Source organism: Ursus americanus, chromosome 16 (assembly GCF_024610735.1).
Source record: "Ursus americanus isolate L20-20 chromosome 16, mUrsAme1.1.p, whole genome shotgun sequence".
In the NCBI taxonomy this organism is placed as follows: domain Eukaryota; kingdom Metazoa; phylum Chordata; class Mammalia; order Carnivora; family Ursidae; genus Ursus; species Ursus americanus.
The window spans coordinates 3,208,962-3,230,750 of record NC_142142.1 but is presented as its reverse complement, the minus strand read 5'-3'; the positions used below and the strand labels follow the sequence as shown (position 1 = coordinate 3,230,750).

The 21,789-nt window shown below is 42.1% G+C and overlaps 2 protein-coding genes and 1 pseudogene across 2 annotated transcripts; 2 read left to right on the top strand and 1 right to left on the bottom strand.

Moving 5' to 3' along the window:
* Positions 1-6,432: 6,432 nt before the first annotated feature.
* Positions 6,433-7,377, top strand: LOC123782759 (olfactory receptor 2D3). Its single transcript, XM_045783067.2, has one exon. The coding sequence runs from the start codon at positions 6,433-6,435 to the stop codon at positions 7,375-7,377; it is 945 nt and encodes a 314-aa protein (XP_045639023.2).
* Positions 7,378-14,703: 7,326 nt separating this feature from the next.
* Positions 14,704-17,508, top strand: LOC148108735 (olfactory receptor 10A4-like; annotated as a pseudogene).
* Positions 17,509-19,467: 1,959 nt separating this feature from the next.
* On the bottom strand, positions 19,468-20,413 carry LOC123782762 (olfactory receptor 2D2-like). Its single transcript, XM_045783070.2, is given in 2 exon segments — positions 19,468-20,203; positions 20,205-20,413. Coding segments are annotated over 2 exon segments (945 nt in total).
* Between the last annotated feature and the right edge of the window lie 1,376 nt (positions 20,414-21,789).

Sequence of the window (21,789 nt, the reverse complement as noted above, 5' to 3'; positions counted from 1 at the left end):
TGGATACTTACCCTTTACTGGATATATTATTCGGAAATGTCTTCTCCCATTCAGTAGGTTGTCTTTTAGTTTTGTTGATTGTTTCCTTTGCTGTGCAGAAGACTTGTATTTTGAAGTAGTCCTAATAGTTTATTTTTGGTTTTGTTTCCCTTGCCCCAGGAGACATATCTAGAAAGATGTTGCTATGGCCAATGCAGAGAAATTCCTGCCTGTGTGCTCTCTTCTAGGATTTTTATGGTTTCAGGTCTCACACGTAGGTCCTTAACCCATTTTGAGTTTATTTTTGCTTAGGGCGTAAGGAAGTGGTCTTGTTTCATTCTTTTGCATGTAGCTGTCCAGTTTTCCCAACACCATTTGCGAAAAGCCTGTCTGTTTCCCATTGCATATGTTTGCCTCCTTTGTCAAAGATTAATCCACCATATAATGATGGGTTTATTTCCGGGCTCTCTGTTCTAACCTATACATCTATACATCTATTGTTGTGCCAGTACTATATTGCCTTGATTACTACAGTTTTGCAGTATATCTGGAAACTGGGACTATGGTACCTATAGTTTCTCTTCTTTCTCAGGATTGCTTTGGCTAGTCAGGTTCTTTTGTGGTTGGTTCCATACATATTTTAGGATTATTTGAATTAGTCCTGTGAAAAATGTTGATGTTTTGATAAGGATTGTGTTAAATCTGTAGATTGCTCTGGGCAGTGTGGATATTCTAACAATATTTGTTTTTCCAATGCATGAGCATGGAATATTTTTCCATTTGTGTCATCTTTAATTTCTTTCATCAGTGTTTTATAGTTTTCAGAGTAGAGGTCTTTCACGTCAGTTCATTCCTAGGTAAATTGTTCTCTTTGGTGTAGTTATAAAGGGGATTGTTTCTTAATCTCCCTTTCTGCTGCTTCTATTATTAGTGTGTAGAAATGCTTCAGGAAGTGTCTTCTGTGTGTGCTTCATTTGCCCTGCTGCTGAGTCCTGGCTATTTTTTCCTTCAGTCCAGTAGTCTGCAGAGGCTCTCTTTGCCCTTTGTGTACAGTGCGTGGTCCCCAGATGAGTGGGTCACATTTTGATAAGGTGTGCACTGGTCTACATGTGAATCGAGGCCTGCTGCTGCTTCCAGTACTGAGGTCCTACAAACTGTGTGGGTCAGAAGATGAGGTGTTGGTGGGGTTTGTGATGGTCTTCTGTGGGAGGTATCTCCTGGAGCTGGGACCAAGGCAAGTGTGACTGGGAAGGATGGAACTGCCAAAGTGTGGGTGGGCAGGGCTTGGTGTGAGCAAGTTAGGTAGTGAGTGGCAGCACTGTGCTGGTTCCCAAAAGTGGCCCTGTGTTTATGTTGGGATAAGAGAGGAAAATGGTACCTGACAGCTCCTTTGTTCCTCAAGAGTCTCCCTGTGATCACTGCCTATCTGTGGCATACTCCGAGATGAGCAAATTACTCGCCCTCCTGTCTGCCCCCAGTGTTTTCGAAACTCTTGCTTCCATGTATCTTCCCTGGCTGTTTGCTGTTTCTTCCCTGGCTGTTTATTGTACTGTCTCTTTAAGGGGGGGAACTTTGCTTCCTAACACCCTCTGGGCTCTGCTAGAACCAAGTCTGCTGATTTTTATAAATTCCAGTCTTTAAGTCCCACTGGTTGTAAGAACTCACAAGGTTTGGTCCCTCTCACTTTCAAAGCCAAACGTTATGGGGTTTCATCTTCCCTGTGCAGGCTCCCTGGTATGATAGTCTATATTTGCACCACTGGCTACCTCCCCGCTGCATACTGCCACAGTCCATTTCACTCCCAAAGCATGACTTTACCCTTCCTACCTCATTCATTGTGGGCTCTTTTCTACATTTAGTTGTGGGATTTGTTCTGCTGGTCGTCAGGTCATTTTCTGGGTTACTTACTGATGTAACTGTTACCTAGTTGTATTCATGGGATAAGACAAGCTTAGGTTCCTTCACCATCTTCCCAGGGTCTCAATGTCTTCCTTTTAATTAGAATATTTTATCCATTTACTTTTAATGTAATTCTGAATACAATTGGGATTAAGTCTACCATCTTATTATTCGCTTTCTATTTTTCCCAAGTATTCCTTCTTCTTTTCATCTTATTGGCCTTATGTTTGAGTATTTTTTATTCCATTTTATATAGTCTGTTTGATTTCTTGCTATGCCTATGGTTTTATATATTGAGGTTTATAGTATTCATCCCAGTTTTATTCCTTAGACTTGTCCTCTGAGAAGTAGCAACTCATTGCCAGGAGTTTTCAGTGAAGCTCCTCAATTCTGGATGGCTGGAATTCCAAAATCTTGCTGCTTTACCTGACTTCCCTAATAATTGCCTTCTGGGAGGCTTGCCCAGTCTTATACTATGCCTGCCTTGCTTAATATTCAGCCCAAACTTGTTCAGATTCCTAAAACCACTTTACTGTGCAGCCACTTCCTTTCTGATGCTCTCTTTCACTTGTTCCAAATGCTTTGGCACCATCAGTTATGGATCTCTGTTTCCTCACCTCAGTGAGGCCATAGTGCTCTGCTTAGGCTCCAGATCCATGGACCATGGTCCTCAGAGTGCCTCTTGACATTAAGTTAGTGGGACCATGGAACTGACCTTGCTTATTTCCTTGCTGTGCAAGATTGCTTTCTGAACTGGCTATTGTCCAATGTCTGAATATAGGTATTCCATACTTCCATTTCATATTTGCTTCTAGCAAGATAGCTGGTCCTATAGCAGTTACTTTATTAAGACTGAAAGCAGGGCGCCTGGGTGGCTCAGTGGGTTAAACCTCTGCCTTCAGCTCAGGTCATGATCTCAGGGTCCTGGGATTGAGTCCCACATTGGGCTTTCTGCTCAGCGGGGAGCCTGCTTCTACCTCTGTGCTTTCTCTCTCTCTCAAAAATAAATAAATACAGTCTTTAAAAAAAAAGACAAAGCAGATGCAATAACGTGACTTTAGAGCATCCTCAGCTAAGTGCTGTTTAGATTTTCCCATGTTTATATTTTTCCAATATTGGCAATAGAGGATGACCTATTAAAAACAACATGAAAGAACAAGAACATTAAAAAAGAAAAAAAATAACCCACCCATAATTCCAATATCCAGAGTCAATCACTCCCAACATTTTGGAGATTTTTTCTTTCGGTGCTTTCTGTGCACTTTGAAAGCCTTTATTAACATTGGTCCCTAAGGTATTAGCAATACCACTTGTGGTAAGTACCAGTGGAAGATGATTGTCATTATTATTATTAAGGATATTAATCATTATCTGTGGGATATAGAGGAAACAGAGATGCTCAGGTAACAGCTAGACAATAAGGGGAAAAAGAAAGTGACCAACGTTACATTACTGACAGTGCTGAGAACAGTTATTACCTGTGGAATTTTAGAAGTAATCGTGGGAGAGGAAGTAGTTCTTTGAGTAACTGTCAGCACGATGCTGTACAGTATATCCCTAGGGCTTACTCGTTTTACAAAACTGAAACTTAGTATCGTTTGACCAATATCTAATTTGACTAATAATTGCCTCCTTCCACAAGCCCCTGGCAATGACTATACCACTCTCTGCTTCTATGAGTTTGACTATTTTACATAAGTGATATCATGTAGTATTTGTCCTTTTTGTGAGCATGTTGTGTGTGTATGTGTATTTGTTCTTCTGTATCTGGCTTACTTCACTTAGCATGATGTCCTCCAGGTTCATCCGTGTTGTCACATATGGCAGGATTTCCTTCCTTTTTAAGGGTGAATAATATTCTATTGTGTGTATATTCAAGATTTTCTTTATGCATTTGTTAATGGACATTTAAATGGCTACTATGTCTTGACTGTTATGAATAATGCTGCAATGAACATGGGAGTTCAGATATTTTTTAACATGGGAGTTCAGATTTTTTTTCAAAATCTTGATTTCAATTCCTTTGGATATATACTCAGAAGTGAGATTGCTGGATCATATGATAATTCTATTCTTAATTTTTTGAGATACCTCCGAACTGTTTTCCCTAGTAGCTGCCCCAATTTACATTCCCACCAACAATGTACAAGGTTTTCCTTTTCTCCACATCCTTGCCAACACTAGTTACCGTCTGGGTTTTGTATTTTTTAACTTTTTGTATAGTACCCACCCCAACGGGGGTAATGTAATATTTCAGTGTTTTGATTGACACTTGCATGATGATTAGTGATGATGTGCAACTTTTCATGTACCTCTTGGCCCTTTGAATGTCTTCTCTGGAGACATGTTTATTCATTTTTCACGTCCACTTAAAAAATTGGATTATTTGCTTTATTTCTTTATTTATTTGGCCATTCAGTTGTATGAGTTCCTTATATATTTCATATATTAACACTTTATCAGATACATGGTTCGCAAATATTTTCTATTTCATAGGTTGCCTTTTCATTTTGTTGATTGTTTCCTTTCCTGTACAGAAGCTTTTTGTTAGGTGTTTGTTTGTTTGTTTGTTTGTTTTACCTCACTTGTCTTTTCATTGCTTGTGCTTTAGGTGTCAAATCCAAAATCATTGCCAAGTCTAATCTCCCAAAGTTTACTCCTTTGTTTTCTTCATCAAGTTTTATAGTTTCAGGTGTTCTGTTAATCCATTTTAAGTTGATTTTTGTATATGATGTAAGGTAAAGGTCCAATTTCTTTTCTTTTCCTTTTTTTTCTTTTTTTCTTTTTTTTTTTACATGTGCATATCCAGTTTTCCCAATACCATTTATTAGAGAGACTATCATTTCCTCACTGTGTGTTCTTGGCACCCTTGTCAAAGATCAGTTGACTGTATATGTGTGGGTTTATTTCTGGGTTCTGTATTATATTCCATTTGTCTGTATGTCTGTTTTTAACCATTATTATATAACATGATACACAAATATCCTTGTGAATATTTTTCTTCAATTTGGAGTATTTATTTAGAATAGATTTATTTATTTAGAATAGATTCCTAGAATTGGATTTAGAAATTGGGACAATTATTGATGGTATTATATGATATTAGGCCTAGGGGATTCCTTTCCTTGGAGTTCTACAAAAGAAATGAGAAATATGAAAACTAAGACACTGCTTTTTATTAATTGCACTAGTCCCTAATGTCACTCAAGTTCAGAACTCTGGTAAGCCTAGGTTGGAGTAGGGATTCGTTTTTCCCCTCTCTCTCTCTTCCTCCACCCTGCTCCTGCTCTCTCGCGTTCTCTCTCTCAAATAAATAAATAAAATCTTTTTAAAAAAATACTAGTTACTATTTTGTGATGTGCTTGTTTTGTTTAAGTATTAGCTAATAGCGCAGGTGAAAAAACGTATCTCTCATTGTTGTGTTGTACTTATGTAGTTATAATACTATCGACTGTTTTTATTATACTTAATATCTATTTGCATTTCTTCTTTGTAAGTATTCCTTGGCCCATTATTTCTTGGCCTCAACCATTTTCATAGTGTTTACTATGTAATCTTAATGTAATAAAGGTATTAACTATTTTGTCTGATGTCTCCTTCAAATATTTTCCTCAGTTTGTAGTTTATCTATTATTTTATTCATGATATTACTATCTCAAGAAGTCTTTCGATTTATGTTATACATTCTATATGTTTTCCTTCATGGTTTTTTTAGACAGATTGTATATCAGTCTGATCCTATCCAGATATCACAAGAATTTTAACTTATTCTTCCTGTTTTTTGTTGTTTTACTTTCAGTATTTTACTCTTTAATCCAAATAGAATAATATTCAGTGTATTAAATGATAAGGCTTTATTTTTTTAAAGATTTTATTTAGTCATTTGTCAGAGAGAAAGAGAGAGCACAAGCAGGGGGAGCAGCAGGCAGAGAGGGAGGCAAGCTCCCTGCCCAGCAAGGAGACAAATGCAGGATTCCATCCCAGGACCCTGGGATCATGACATGAGCCAGAGGCAGATGCCACCCTGGTATCCCAAGGCCTTCTTTTTAAAGCAAGAATAATTTATTGTTTTTTAAGAGGTCAAATTAAGTTTAATGCCTGGAAGCTGTTTCACATTTTTCAAGCATATGTTATAATTAAATATGTGGTATTTTGAACAGTTAGTGGTGCAGTTATATACAAGGTAATCCTGCTAACAGTATACATAGTCATTTTGTAACAATATGTGTACAGGCATTTAGTAAAATCCACATGAAGTCCAATATCCTCATATCAGAACTAGCCAAGAAGGCTTTAACAATGTCACACTCCATAAGTAAGTGGCCTGGGAAGAGGGGATTTGGGAAACAATGAAGTGGATTTACATTAGAACCAACTAATAAGAATTAAAATATTCTATTTAGCATTAATTAGAATGGCATGAATAGCAACAAGCTAGAAATATCCGATTTGGTTTGAAATGAGCTTGAATGATACTCTTCTACAATACTTGATGTCACAAATCCAAAGTTTGTTCCTTTTAATTGTGCAAACAGATAAAGAGCCATAAACTCAATGGGAGAGGAAAACCAAACCTTCCTGGCTGAATTTCTTTTCCTTGGCCTTTCCCAGGACTTGCAGACCCAGATCCTGCTATTTATTCTTTTTCTCATCATTTATCTTTTGACCGTGCTTGGAAACCTGCTCATCATCATTCTCATCTTCATGGATTCTCGACTTCACACTCCCATGTACTTTTTTCTTAGAAACCTGTCTTTCGCAGATCTCTGCTTCTCCACTAGCATTGTCCCTCAAGTGTTGGTCCACTTCCTTGTAAAGAGGAAAACTATTTCTTTTTTTGGGTGTATGGCACAGATAGCTGTCTTCCTTCTGGTTGGGTGTACAGAGTGTGCACTGCTGGCGGTGATGTCCTACGACCGGTACGTGGCTGTCTGCAAGCCCCTGCACTACACCACCATCATGACCCCAAAGGTGTGTCTCCAGTTGGCCATAGGATCCTGGGCCAGTGGGGCACTAGTTTCTCTGGTGGATACCACCTTTACGTTCCAACTACCCTATCAAGGACAGAACATTATCAATCACTACTTTTGTGAACCTCCTGCCCTCCTGAAGCTGGCTTCAGCAGACACTTACAGCACCGAAATGGCCATCTTTGCAATGGGGGTGGTCATCCTTTTAGCTCCTGTCTGCCTGATCCTTGTCTCCTACTGGAATATTATTTCCACTGTGATCCAGATGCAGTCTGGGGAGGGGAGGCTCAAGGCTTTCTCTACCTGTGGCTCCCATCTGATTGTTGTTGTCCTCTTCTATGGCTCAGGAATATTCGCGTACATGCAGCCAAACTCCAAGACCACAAGAAAGGGGAATAAAACGATATCTGTGTTCTATACAGTGGTGACTCCAATGTTGAACCCCATAATTTATAGCCTGAGAAACAAGGATGTCAAAGGGGCTCTCAGAAAACTAGCTGGCAGAAAGTCCTTTTCTCAGAGGCAGTGATCTCTGGGTCTGACGTTTAGTTTAGTTAGTTTAGTTTAGTTCAGTTTAGTTTAGTTTTTTGGAGAGAGAAGAGGTAGAGAGCATGCACACGCGAGGGAGGGCAGAGGGAGAGAGAGAATCTTCAGCAGCCTCCCTGACAGTGCAGAGCTGACTCAGGGCTCCGTTTCATGACCCTGAGATCATGGCTGAGCTGAAATGGTCAGACGCTCAACTGCCCGAGGCTACCAAGCACCCCTCTGGGTCTGACTTTTAGAACTATGGTAACATTCTTAAAAGAGGTATGGTACTTTGGTGGACAGTTATGAGTTAGTTCAGGAGACATAAAAGTGAAGGACAATGTGCTAAAATCTATGAGCTCCGTGCTAAGCTAGAACACAGAAGAGAGATGAAAGGATAAAAAGTCAGGTTTTCACATCAAGCGCTATTTTGGAGTTTGTAGTTAATTCAGTTAACGTGGATATGTTTTAAGCATGATCACAATTGAATCTAAGAGGTTGAAACTGGATTATTTTGAAACAACATCTAATATGAGTTGCATACATGATTTTGACACCAAAGGCATTTCAGGTTTAGATGTCCTAGTCATACAAACCTAGGAATAGGCTCTGACAGAAACAATCAATAAATCTGGAAGAGTCTTTAATACTGGGATCATTCATGGCTCAGAGCATTTCCACCTGTAAAATGGCACCAAAAGCAAAATACTTACTAGTTCATAATGTTCTCTCCTGGAAGCTTCAAAAACTGAGTATTTTATCTTACCCCAAATTTCACAGAAACATAGACTGTCAGGGTAAAAATGGAAATTACAGTCATTTAACACAAACACAGGTCTGAGGCTTAAACCACTCCACAATATTTCTATTGAGTAATTATCCAGAATTGGCCTAAACAAGTATAGCTCCCTACTCTCTTGGATCATTCCCTTCCCTTTTTCCAGTTGATTCTTGAACAACATGTGCCAGCCCCACATATTGGAAAATCCTCATACAATTTTTGACTCCCCTGAAATTTAATTTCTAATAGCCTACTGTTGACTGGAAGCCTTCCCAATTACATACAGTCGATTAACACATATTTTGTATGTTTTATGTATTGTATACTGTATTCTTACAATAAGGCTAGAGAAAAGAAAATGTTCTTAAGAAGATTGTAAGAGAGGGGCGCCTGGGTGGCATAGCGGTTAAGCGTCTGCCTTCGGCTCAGGGCATGATCCCTGCGTTATGGGATCGAGCCCCACATCAGGCTCCTCCTCTGGGAGCCTGCTTATTCCTCTCCCACTCTCCCTGCTTGTGTTCCCCCTCGCTGGCTGTCTCTATCTCTGTCAGATAAATAAATAAAATCTTAAAAAAAAAAGAAGAAGATTGTAAGAGAAAATACATTCACAATACTGTACTGTATCCAAAAAAATCCACATTTAAGTGGAGACATGCAGTCCAATTCTGCATTGTTCAAGGGTCAACTATAGATAGTTCTTTGCTATTACTAAGACCTTCCTTATGGTAACTCAAAATCAATTCTCCTGTATCTTGAACCCACTTTCTCTAGTTTTAGTCCTAGAACAATTTTCAGTATCCTGTACCACAACCCACCGACGTCAGTTTCTGTATTGGCCCAAGTACAATTCTCACAGCCAACCACCCACTTGTTTCTGGGGTGCTTTGGCACCCTGTATTCATTCTGGTCATCCTCCTTTGATTGAGCCCACTTTACCCAATGAATACCTCTTCCAAAACCAAAAGAGAAATTAGGATTTTAAAATTGGAGCTTACCACTCTGAGGCTGACCCCTCCATAGGCTTAGATGCCTGTAAGCACATCTCACTGTGGCTCAGCGTCTCCGGAACGGTCGATTCTGGGGTCTACTTTAGGTTTCATAAACCCTTAGTCCAAACAATCTGGCTGACAGCCACTTGCCTGTTTTACCCATACTTTTACTCAGTCACATGTTTAGAGGGGATTCCATGACAACCATTCTACAGTTGCCATGGATATGATTCCAGGAACAAGAGACCTCAGTAGTCAGGAACTGCTGATTCTGCAGTAGAAGACCTCCCCTGACGTAATATCTAGTAGCTACATTTCTTACTTCTTCCATTCATGCTTCCATGCATTCATTTTAAAGCCATTTATTGAGCCCTTACTTCATTTTATCTTATCTGACTCTAGTTGTAGCCAGTATGCCCAGAGCAATGCCTGACACAGAATGTGTTTCAATCAACATTTTTGCATTTGTTACTATCCTTTTAGAATTACTGGATCTGCACCACAATAGACAATCTCTAATCTGGGGTGTGTGAGGATCAGAGAACAATCTCATACAAACAGCACGTGCTAGTTGAAGTAATATAGACAAGGATAAAACAGTAATAGGTGAACTTGGTGACTTGGCTGCCCTTGATCATCTAAATGAGATCTATTTCAATAACAGGAAGAGAAGTAAGGAAATGTAAATGGACAGTTTGGACACTAATTTAGAGAAGTGTCCGCATGAGGAAGAAGGACTAAAGAAGGTTTGGTGGAGAAAGTGGGGTTGTGAGCTTTTCTTTCTTCTTTCTTTCTTTCTTTCTTTCTTTCTTTCTTTCTTTCTTTCTTTCTTTCTTTCTTTCTTTTTCTTTCTTCCTTTCCTTTCCTTTCCTTTCCTTTCCTTTCCTTTCCTTTCTTCAAGATTCCTAAGTCACTTCTCCCTTTTCCTTGAAGACTTTCACCCCTGAATCACTGTCACTTTCCCCAACACGCTACTCTTATTATAGATCTTAGGTATTCTAATTTTCACATAAAATGAAATATTCAACTACTCTGCCTTCTCAGAATTCCTTGATCTCTGTCCTCCAGTGACCTCAGCCACCCGCACCATGGTCATTTCTTCAGTATTCTCATTACCAATAGTTGGATCCCCACTCCAAATTCTGAAACCACTGAATCCTAAGCAAAATAAAATGATTACTGTTTTAAGGCACTAAATGAATAAATAACTGAACAAATAATGGAAAAGCTGAGAGAATTATGCTCCCATTCATTCCAACAAAATAGACACTGATGGGATTTTTTCACACTAACAAAAGCTGCAGTGTCTTTCTGAAAACAAAACGAAACAAAACCAAACCCCCAAACATGCTCTCTCTCCTGCTATGGAGGGAGAGAGGGAATAAACGGCCAGAAACCTTCTAAAGAAAAAATTTCATGCACACACCCAAAAATAATAATGAAGATAATGTATAGATTAGGGTTCTTAGTTGCAAGTAACAGAGGCCGACTATGTGTGATTTAAGCTAAAAGGAAAAATATTGAAATAATGGTAATTCTGGTCCTGCAGCCAGCACCACAGGCCAAAATCCTATAGAATGGGTGTGATGAGACCATCACTGCCATTCAGCACTAGATGGCGCACTTTACTCCGCAACACGTTCAGCCCAGGCCCTGCTGCTGGAGCTGTTGATTCACTGAGGCTGGAACTTGGGATGTTGGTGCTTCTTCTGCCACTTAAAAAAAAAAAAAAAAAGAAAGAAAGAAACTGTGCTGACAAACACCACATCAGTCAGGTGATCAAGGTTAACAGCAGTAGGGGCTCCTGGGGGCTCAGTCCATGAAGTGTCTGCCTTTGGCTCAGGTCATGATCTTGGGATCCTGGGATCAAATCCTGTGTCAGGCACCCAGCAGGGAGTCCGCTTCTCCCTCTGCCCGCCTCGTCCGCTCCGACTCGTGGTCTCTTGTTCTTTCTGTCTCTAATACATAAAATCTTAAAAAAGAAAGAAAATCGAAATAACTTATGATTTTTGTTAATAATGTGTCAGTCGGGTGCCTGCGTGGTCAGTTGCTTGGGGATCCAACTCTTCAGTTCAGGTCCTGGTTTCAGGGTCTCAGGGTCATGGGATTGAGCCCCACATGAGGCTTTGCACTCAGTATGGAGTCTGCTTGGGATGTCTCTCTCCCTTCGACTCTGCCTCTCCCCTCTGCTCTCTCTCTAAAATTAATAAAAACTTAAAAGAAAATATTGGGGTATCAATGTTGATTTTGTTAATTGCAACAAATACCATAATTAATGCAAGATACAATAATAGGAGAAAGTGGGTATATGAGGACTCAGTAGGTACTTCTCAGTTTTTCTGTAAGTCTAAAACAGATCTACAAAATAAAGGCTGTTTTTAAAAAAGGAACGGTTTGCTATCCTTGCTTTTTCAAGTCACTAGCCATTCAGAGTCTACACTGGGAGTATCTAATTGATCGAGTCCAAGTTACATGCTATACCCTAGCTGCGGTGAAGACAAAGAATGTGAATTTCAAGTGGATTCAGATTGGATGGAAGCAGACAGGCTCTAACTAGCCCAAGACTCCCAGATGACTATAAACATGGAAAGGGTACTCAAATGATCAGAAGCCAAAAATTGACACATGTCCACTACCCGTGGCCTATGAAACCAAATCACCCCACTAATGTCTTGACAGATTCCAGACTGGCCATGTGACTCATAATCTACATAACACAATATTCTGAGGATGTGTAGAACACAGAATGTTGGGTGAAGAGATACAGTAGCATAGCACGGCGAATGCTTCTGTTGGGCATTAAGATTGTCCTCATCTGACTGTGCTACTGATGCATCCCCTCCTGCTAGTACAATATCTGCCACATATTAGGTCATCAGTAAAAATTTGCTGAATGAATATGTGGTCTAGGAAACGTATTGGCTCAAGTCCGTTTTCTCTGTATTTTCTTAAATACAGATAGGTTTTAATTCAGAACATGTGGATGTCATGGTGCTACAAGGAAATGGAGTTTGTAGCAAACAATTGGATGCATCTCAAGGATCGAGTCCCCCATAGCGTCAGAGTCCTTTACCTTTCAATGAAAGTCATATGTTGAGAGAAATCTTATACGATTATTCCACTAAAAAATATCTGGACCTTTAGTGAAGTGACTGCAATCTGAAAATTACCCTGTTCAGTTAGACAGCAGATCAGTGCTTCAGTGACCTTTGAAGGCACATGGTCAGAAACCTCATATGTATAAGGTATGAGAGAAAGGCTGGTCATTCTCCTTCCTACTTTGTGCCTTTTCCCTTTCCCTGCTCTTTAATTGGCTGTGGAACATGTTTGAGTCTACGTGCTGGCAATACTTACAAGTTACAATTTTGATTTTGCCTCGCTACTTTACTATGACTTTGATAAAGGTCAACCTCATCACAAACAATTCATAGCACGCACCATACCCCCAATCTTGGAAAATATCATCCATAATTCTGCAATAACTTACTAATGGCCCCCTGAATATTGAAGCATTGAGGGAACAGCAGCGGTACAAGTAAGAAGTGGACTGAGCTTGGAGTTCAGCTTTGTGAGATTTTAGTTTCAAAATACTGAGGGATGGTAATGACTACCTCATAGTTGTGGTGATGGGTGAGATGATATTTACAATTTGCTTAAGACAGTAATGAGCACAGAGGAGGTTAGGAAAAATCTTCTACTTCCCCTTTTCTTTTACCTTGTTCAACTCACCATCTAGATTTAAAGCTCTCGCTGTGGGAGGCTCTCCCTGACATCCTAGTTTGAGTTCTTCCTCTGGGGCTCAATCCTAGACCCTCTCCTCTTAGCGTTTTCGGTTTCTCTCTCTCTTTCTGCAGTGTCATCCTCACCCATAGCCTCGACTCTCACCTACCCACAACTGACACGAATTTCACTCCTCTGGCCTGAGACACCTCGAAGCTCCAGACCGCTCTATCCATATGTCTTTTTGATAATGCTTCTTGGACGCCACAAAGTATCTCATAGTCAACAAGCGAAAACTGAACTCATGGACTTCCGAGAGACTTTTTACTTGGATACGAAACAGAAGGAATGAAGGAGTCAATCAGTCAATCAGTGAAAACCCTGTTATGTACTAATCGGTATCTTTTCGAAATTCTGCCACGGTTTTTGGTTCTATGCAAGTGGGGTGGGGGGTAGCACGGAGAAGGTGAGGAAGATTTTGGCCAGTTCTCCCGGATGGGATGGGGCAGCTGAGAATGTTCCACAGGCCATCCTCCCTGCACCTCACCCTCACCTCCACCCTGACAAGACCCGCACCCACCCACCCATTCCTGGCCCTAGGCTTGGACCTCAGTCTGCGGGGTGGGCGGGGTCTGCGGAAGGGGCGGGACGAAGGGGCGGGACTGGGAGAAGTCCGCGGACTGGGGCCGCGGGGGCTGCTGGGGGCTCGCTCCAGGGGTGGTGCGCGTGCGTGCGGCGGCGGCGCGCCTTGGCTTTTCTGAGAGCCAGATCCCGCGGCGGCGTTTAGGGGCCGGGGTGGTCACGGCTTCGTAGCTGTGGCGTCATTATCCACGCCGGCTCCCTCCGCCCGCGAGGCCGGCGGCCCCCGCGGCTCCTGGCGGACCTGGCGCCTGAGTGTGACTGAACCGAGCCTCAGCTGGGAGCGGTGCCCGCAGGTATCCCCGGGTCAGCGGGCGGTGAGGACGCGGGTGTGCGGGATTGGGAATCCCGCTTGAGTGCGGCGGCCGGTGGGCAGTTAGGCGGCTTCCGGCGCGGCGCCCCGCTGTCTCTGCGGGACCACCTGGCTGGGGCTCGGGGAGCGGGGGAGGCGTGGGCTGCAGAAGCAAGTGGGTGTGCGGGAGGGCGCCGGTCAACAGCGTTTAGCGCCGGCCTCGCTCGCATTCTGTAACGGGGGCAGTGTCCAGGCGCTCGACCTGATGGAAGTGGCTTCATCCGTGGGTTTGGGAATCTGGTGTCGATTCCCCGTGGAAATACCGGGTGTGGTCGGATCGATCAGCTGGCAAAGAAAATGGACAAAACTTCATTCCAACTTGCCTTCTTTCCTAATCGTTCCCAGCCGCTCCTCCAAACACAAAACTTAAGGCATCGTTCTTATTTTCAGACGTGTCATTTGCAAACTGCTTTCTGCGCCCCTTTCTCTGCGCGGATCTCCACAGGCTCCTTTTACCTCAAGCGACTGCCCCACCTGTCAGCTGATTGGTTTAAACAACCCTCTGCCCACAGATACTACCAGCGCACCATAGTCACCTGTTCAGTTTCCTCAGTGCTGTAAAATCCTTTGAACCTGGGTCACCTGGGTGTTTAAGGCTCCAGATGCCTGTCCCCTGCGCCTTATTGAGCCCTCCCTTCCCCTGGTGCTGGCTCACACTCCTGGCTCTTCCTTCTCACTGCCACCATCCTCCTGAGAGGCGTCCGTTCCCTACTTTAGAGTTTGAACTTTAACTGTCCTTGACTTGGTTAATTCCAGTGTTGGTCGCTTACAGACCGCTTGAGCTTCTGGCAGTCACAGCCATACCGTGGACCGTCTATCATCCAGACTGTTCCTTTTTCCAAATCTTAAATGCACGCACGTCGTCCTGAACGGCTCTGTTCTCCTAGTTCTGTTATTATTGATTCCCAGTAAGGTATTAAATTGTATTTAAACCTATACATTCCCAGTATATTGTGTTGCTTTTTCTCACTTTGAGTTGAATGTTTAATTCATCTCCTTCTTGTTTAATTACAGATGAGAGGCTTTGACATTGCCTAACAGTGGAACTTAAGCTGTGTTCTATAGATCTTGATGTGCAGTGTTTTTATTGGTTTTCATTTGAGTTGTATATTGATGCAAAATTTAAATTTAAAATTAGCTGAGAGTGTGTTTTTCTATTTGTGTTAAATTCTAGTTTTCATTCTGATAATAAGTGTGGTCTGTACCATGGGTAGATACTTTTTATATAGGGAACTTTTTTTTGTACCTAATATATAGTAGCTTTTGTAAACGTTTTTGTAAGTGATGGAATAGAAACTACATTCTATCTAGTTTTATATGTTACACTAAGCACGTCTTTCATATCTACTATATTATTACATATTTAGTTTACTTTATCTGTTAATGATTAAGAAAGTAGCCTTAGTCTCTCCTGTTTCCAGTTGGTCTTTATTTATTAACACATAAATTTGAGCTTTTGTATCTTCAGAGTCAAGACGCAAGTCAACCAACAAAAGCTGTTGGAAAGTTTATATGTAATACATCTGGATTCTTTCTACGGTCTGACACTATCTTCAGTCTGTGTTCCCTTTTCTGATCACATACAACCATGTGCAGAATAGTTAACCCAGGGATCCAAATAAACCACAGTCTCATATTCCAGGTCTCCTTCTATAAACTGCCATATTCTGAGTTTAGAAATGAAGAAATACTCTAATATATTGAAGATTCCTCCAGTATACTGAAATCATCCTGAGTGTGGGCTGCTTGAGATTAGGACACATTCAGGTCTCCATCTTGGGGATCATTGGTAACTGATGGTTCACGTTCCTTGACTTTCTCTTTCGCACCCTTTCATTTTGCAGACGACGCACCCTGGCTGACCTCACCACCTTTCATTGTGCATTAAGACCCCTCTCTTCAGAAATGGTGGCCTGGCTTCTTTTTTAGTACCCCTGTCTGTCGAAGAAAGATAGCGTAGGAGCCCCAAAGGGAAGCTGTGATTTTGAACTTCTCTGTAGAGCAAAGAAAATCAGGGGATGTACAGATATATGTGGTGTGCGTCAGTTTAGTCCGAAAACAGGTTAGTTTTCTTCCAGAAAATTGTGAATCCCATGGAGGGGCTTATTTTTATACATTGTGGAAGGTACAGCCTTTTATTTGAACCACTATAACAAGAAAGGTGGAGAATGAGGCCATAGGAGGTTTTCTTTGAAGCGTATGGTAGAGGTTTAAATAACATATGGAGACTTCTACCTTCCTGGAGCATGAAAGCCCAATGACATCCTGGGCAGAAGAATATGGTGGGGGAACTGGACAGTTGTCAGTGAGTTTGTTTTTGTGAGCTTTTCAACCTTGTCCTCTGAGCTACGAGGTCTACCGTTTCTCCCTTTTTTGACTATTTACCTGGTTACCCTAATGGGCAATGTTCTCATCATCCTGGCCACTACAGCGGACTCTGTTCTACAAAATCCTATGTACTTCTTCCTCAGGAACTTGTCCTTCCTGGAGATAGGCCTCAGCTTGGTCATTGTGCCCAAGATGCTGGGGACTCTGATCATCCAAGACACAACCATCTCCTTCCTTGGCTGTGGCACTCAGCTGTATTTCTTCTCGTCCTTGGGGCTGCTGAGTGCTGCCTCCTGGCCACAGTGGCATATGACCACTACGTGGCCATCTGCGACCCTTTGTGCTACCCAGTCTTTATAAGCCCCAGGACTGGTGGCCAGCTAGCAGCTGCCTCCTGGTTCTCAGGGTTTCCGGTGGCCGCTGTGCACACCACATCGATTTTCAGCTTCCCATTTTTGGGCCCCAATACAGTGAACGCCTTTTACTGTCACAGCCCCGCTGTCATTGCCCTGGTGTGTGTTAATAGCTCTCTGTGTGAACTGGAGGTTCTGACAGCCACTGTCTTATTCATTCTCTTCCCTTTCTTGCTGATCCTGGGTCCTGTGTCTGCATCCTGTCCACTATCTTCAGGATGCCCTCAGCTGAGGGGAAACGCAAGGCCTTCTCCACCTGCTGCTCCCACCCCCTCTTCTAAGCATTGCCATCCTCCCAGACTTCCAGCCCGGATCCAGCTCCTCTCCTGAGCGCAAGAAACTGCTATCGCTCTCCTGCACAGTGGCGACTCCCATGTTGAAGCCCATCATCTACAGCTGAAGGAAGAGTGAAGTGAAGGCTGCGCTGAGGCGAGTCATCCACAGGACCCTGGGCCCTCAGAACCTATGACGGACAGAGATGCAAACCAAAGGGGTGGCATGCAAGGACACAGGAAAGAAAACAGAACTCCTCAACTGGGTTTTGGCCCCTACTCATTCTAAGAGCCATGATATACCCACTAGGATTTTGGACTTTACTGGGATCTGTTTCTGAATGAAAACGTGAATGATGCCTGAGAACTTCTATAGGCCCAGGATTCCGTGGGACTGTGGGACCAATGTCTCTGGGGATGCTGCTGGTTTACACAGTTTGGGAGCCCATCTGAAGGTGGACAACGTCACTACAAATTGCCATTCTTGTTTTTTTTCTTGAACTTCTTCATCCATGTTTTTTTAAAACTTCTTCTTTACATGTTCTATTTGTCCAAAAACTCTGCCTGCAACTTTCAAAGATCTTTTTCTTAGGAGGTAAAGTTATGATAATGATGATAATAAATAGTAGAGGTTTGTTTCATTCTTTCACTCATTTGTTTTGAACTCGCAGTTTCAGTACATTTTGATTCAGCATTCAGCATGTGTCAGACCCTGTTTAGGTCCCGAAGACACAGTGCTGAATAAAATAGACAAATTTCTTACTTGTGGAATTTATATTCTACGGAGGAAAAAAAAATTAATAAGGCAATACTTAAAAACTTCCCCTGGCTTATAAAGTGCCCATGTACTACTAGGCTAGCAACTGAGGACTTCTACTCCGCGGCCATAATTAGTCTGCGCCTCATCTAGAGAAAGACTGCTGCACACAGACACTGTCTCAATCTCAGGTTATTCACCTTGGCTGTGAGAATTGCTTGACAGAAAGGGCAAGGCATCCCAAATTAAGAGGACAAGATTCTAGGAAACTGCTGTGAGTAACCCAAAGATTTTTTGTTTACTAGATTTGTATATAGTCGTATTGGGATTAGATGAAATCAACTGTCCTTCTTCAACTTGCTTATCACTCAACCAGTGTAGGAGCCCATCTTTATGATTTTGTCCAGTGAACATAGGCCAACTCTGGATTCTTGAAAAATAGCAGACTTGGGGTGTGGCACCATAGCTTTTAATTTATTGATAATTAACAGAATAAAATGGCATTTACTGCATAGGCATGTCCTCTCCGCAAACTCTATAAATAACTCTAACTCTGTGTGCCATGGAGGTACCAGGACCAGTTCAATCTCCCACACAGGGTACCCTTCACCTATCCTGTAGCAACGGTTCTAGAAAGGCAGCACATTCTGAATGATCACTGTAAGAATTTGCAAATGAAAAGAAAGAGCCTGGGGTTCCGTTTGGATGATAGCAATCAACAATTTAGGAGATTGGCACCATTATACATTTATAATCTCCAATTTAGGCTAAATTAATCACTCCTTCACATGTATTTTACTTGTCCTTGTATGCTAGGCAGAGTAATGGTCCCCCAAAAATGTCCATGTACTCATCCATACCAGGACCCATAAATATGTTACCTACACAGGAATAGGGACTTCGTAGACAGAATTAAAATAACCTTTAGATAGGGAGTTATTCCTTGATTTTCTCTTCCTTCCTTCCTTCCTTCCTTCCTTCCTTCCTTCCTTCCTTCCTTCCTCTCCCCCCTCCCTCCCTCTGTCTCTCTCTCTTTCTTTCTTTCTTTTTTGAATACAGTAACGGGAAATCAGAAGGTAGGTAGGGAATGGGCTTGAAATATTTATCCCTTGGCCTTCTCACCTATATACACCTAAGCCCACAACTCCTGTCTCATGGTTTTCTATATACAGCTACCCTCTCCAAGTCCAAGTTGTCCTTCAGGCCCAGGGTTGGTGCCAGCATCTTTCTCACTCGTGCTAGCCCTGGGATGTCACTATTTCTTGTTAGTTTTCAGAATCCTGTCTTTACCTTTATCTGATGAGTAAAATACCCATGAGCCTAATATGAGTGTAAGAAGGACAGCAGAAGTCACATATTCTCTTCATTCTACCCATGCTTTTCACTACCCGCTTCAAACACACAGACGCATCTGCAGGAACATATACATCTGACACCTGGCTGATAGTAAGTGGTTAAGTAATGCTTGATGATTTATTATTTGATGATGCAAAGATATTCAGAAATACCAAAAAAAAAAAAAAAAGAATTGGAGTATGATCTAAGGTAGATTGATAGTATTATACAACATAAGAAAAAAAAGATACTGCAGGTTCCAGGGTTTATAAAAGGTGAATGTTCTTTACAGGACTTCCTAACTTTTAGGGGCCAAAAAAACAGCAAGAAGGAAGCATCCCTCCTTCTACTGGCCAGTGAATTCTTGTCCTTCTTCTTTTACAAAGAAAGTGCTTGATGAAGGATAGAGGGTGGGTGCAGACCTCCAAGGATGAAGATCTTAACATATTCCAATCTTGCTGAGGGAACTACTCAAGTCATACAGGTAGGGAGCTGATGGTTCTCACCCTCAGTGGCAGATTTCAGGCCCGCATGGGAAATTCCTTGTTGCTACTTTCCTCAGAGCTCCCTTTACATCCTTGTTCCTCAGGCTGTAGATGAGGGGATTAAGCATGGGTGTCACCATTGCATAGAACACAGACACCAGTTTTTTTTGTTCTTTGGAAGAGTTTGGTGTCATGTAAGTCACAATTGCTGATCCATAAAAAAGGATGACCACCAGGAGGTGGGAGCCACAGGTAGAGAACGCCTTGAGCCTCCTCACAGCTGACTTCATCCTGACCACAGTCACTATGATGTGGCAATAGGACACCAGAATTAAGGAAACAGGTATGAAGAGAATCACGACGCCCATGAGGAAAATGGCCATCTCTGAAGTGCGGGTGTCTGTGGATGCCAGGATCAACAGTGCAGGGGCCTCACAAAAGAAATGAGCAATACTATTGCTGCCTCGGTAGGGTAGCCTTAGTATAAAAGTAGTATCCACCACAGACACCACAATGCCGCTGGTCCATGATCCTGCAGCCAGCTGGACACACACCCTCCAAGTCATGGTGCTAGGGTAACGCAAAGGGTTGCAGATGGCCACATACCGATCATAGGACATCACTGCCAGAAAGGCACACTGTGTACCCCCCAAAATGAGGAAGAGTAGAAGTTGAGCTGCACAGCGTGTGAATGAAATGACCTTCTTCCTGGATAGCAGGTGGACTAGGGCCTGAGGAACGATGTTGGTAGAAAAACAGGTCAGCCAGAGATAAGTTGCAGAGGAAAAAATACATGGGTGTGTGAAGCCGGGAGTCAGCCTGAACAAGGCACATGAGAAGCAGGTTTGCAAGCACAGTGACCAGGTAGACACCCAGGAATAAAATGAACAGCAGCTTCTGGGTGTGGGGGTCATCAGAGAGTCCCAGAAGGAGGAATTCGGTCACCTGTGTCTGATTTGTTTGTCTCATAGTTTGTCTGTTTTTTCAGTAAGAAGTCACTTCATGCTAAACATAAGTCCATATAACCTATGAAATTATATAAATCAGGTTTGGAGGGCTTTGGAATGGCCCTCAATCACTACCAGCCATTTCCAGTATCCTCTTTATGTAGAAGATGGTCATGCTGTTTTAGTTGGAACATTCTCAGTGTTGGAAAATGTAATATTTTTAAGATGGTGCATTCACTTTTGTGTCATCTGCAAATGTAGAGTAGATCAAAAGAATCATCATCTTTATTCTGAATATGAAACTTGTAATAATAAAAAAAGATTCAATTAATCTATAATGCATGGCGCTTAATTTCACTTTATTATCAACTAAAACTCTTGAGTTTATTTTATTTTTTTAAAGATTTTATTTATTTATTTGACATAGAGAGAGACAGCCAGCGAGAGAGGGAACACAAGCAGGAGGGGTGGGGGAGGAAGAAGCAGGCTCCCAGCGGGGGAGCCTGATGTGGGGCTCGATCCCAGAACGTTGGGATCACGCCCTGAGCCGAAGGCAGACGCTTAACGACTGTGCCACCTAGGTGCCTCTAAAACTCTTCAGTTTTATGCTGCTATTGCTATACCTTCTCTCACCTACCCCGTGTTGTGTTTTTTGTGGGGTTTTTTTTTTTTTTTGATGCCTTATGCATACAACTGTTGTCTCTTCCCCAAAAGAACAGTCATTAAAGTATAAGAAATCAAAAAGAGCCCAAGGACCTTGCAGAAGTGACATTTTGTTTGGAGAAAATAACCTGTTATTGAAACAGCTGGGAAACCAAGGAGTAACTGGATAGTGTGCCATCATCAGTGGCAGTTCCATCCCCAGCTTCGCCTGGAACTCTTAACCGTAAGGAAACTTCCAGAATAGCTGACATACCATCACGACATTTCCATTTGAAGTCACCAAGTTGACTAGTTTTCTGTGTTCAGACTTAACACTAATCCACCACCCCTAGCCCATTATCTCTCACTGCCTTGCATTATCAGTCTGTTCCTCCCAGAGATTAAAAGCTCCCTTGAAAACTATATCTTTGTCATTTTATTTAAAGATTTTATTTGTTTGAGAGAGACCAAGAGAGCACAAGTAGGGCGAGCACTAGAGGGAGAGGGAGAAGCAGGTTCCCCGCTGAGCAGGGAGCCTGATGTGGGGCTCAATCCCAGGACCCTGAGATCATGACCTGAGTCTAAGGCAGACACTTAACCTATTGAGCCACCCAGGCACCTCTGTATCTTTTTCATTTTTGTGCCTTTTTAAAAGATATGACAGGGGTTTAAACAATCAATTATCATTAATTAGAGAAAATAATTTGATCATATGGTTTAGTAGAGTTCTTTAAAAAGCCTACCACATTCTGATGT

What these genes read in the sequence shown, in the direction of transcription:
- LOC123782759 (XM_045783067.2), top strand. Translation starts at nt 6,433, where the DNA reads ATGGGAGAGGAAAACCAAACCTTCCTGGCTGAATTTCTTTTCCTTGGC.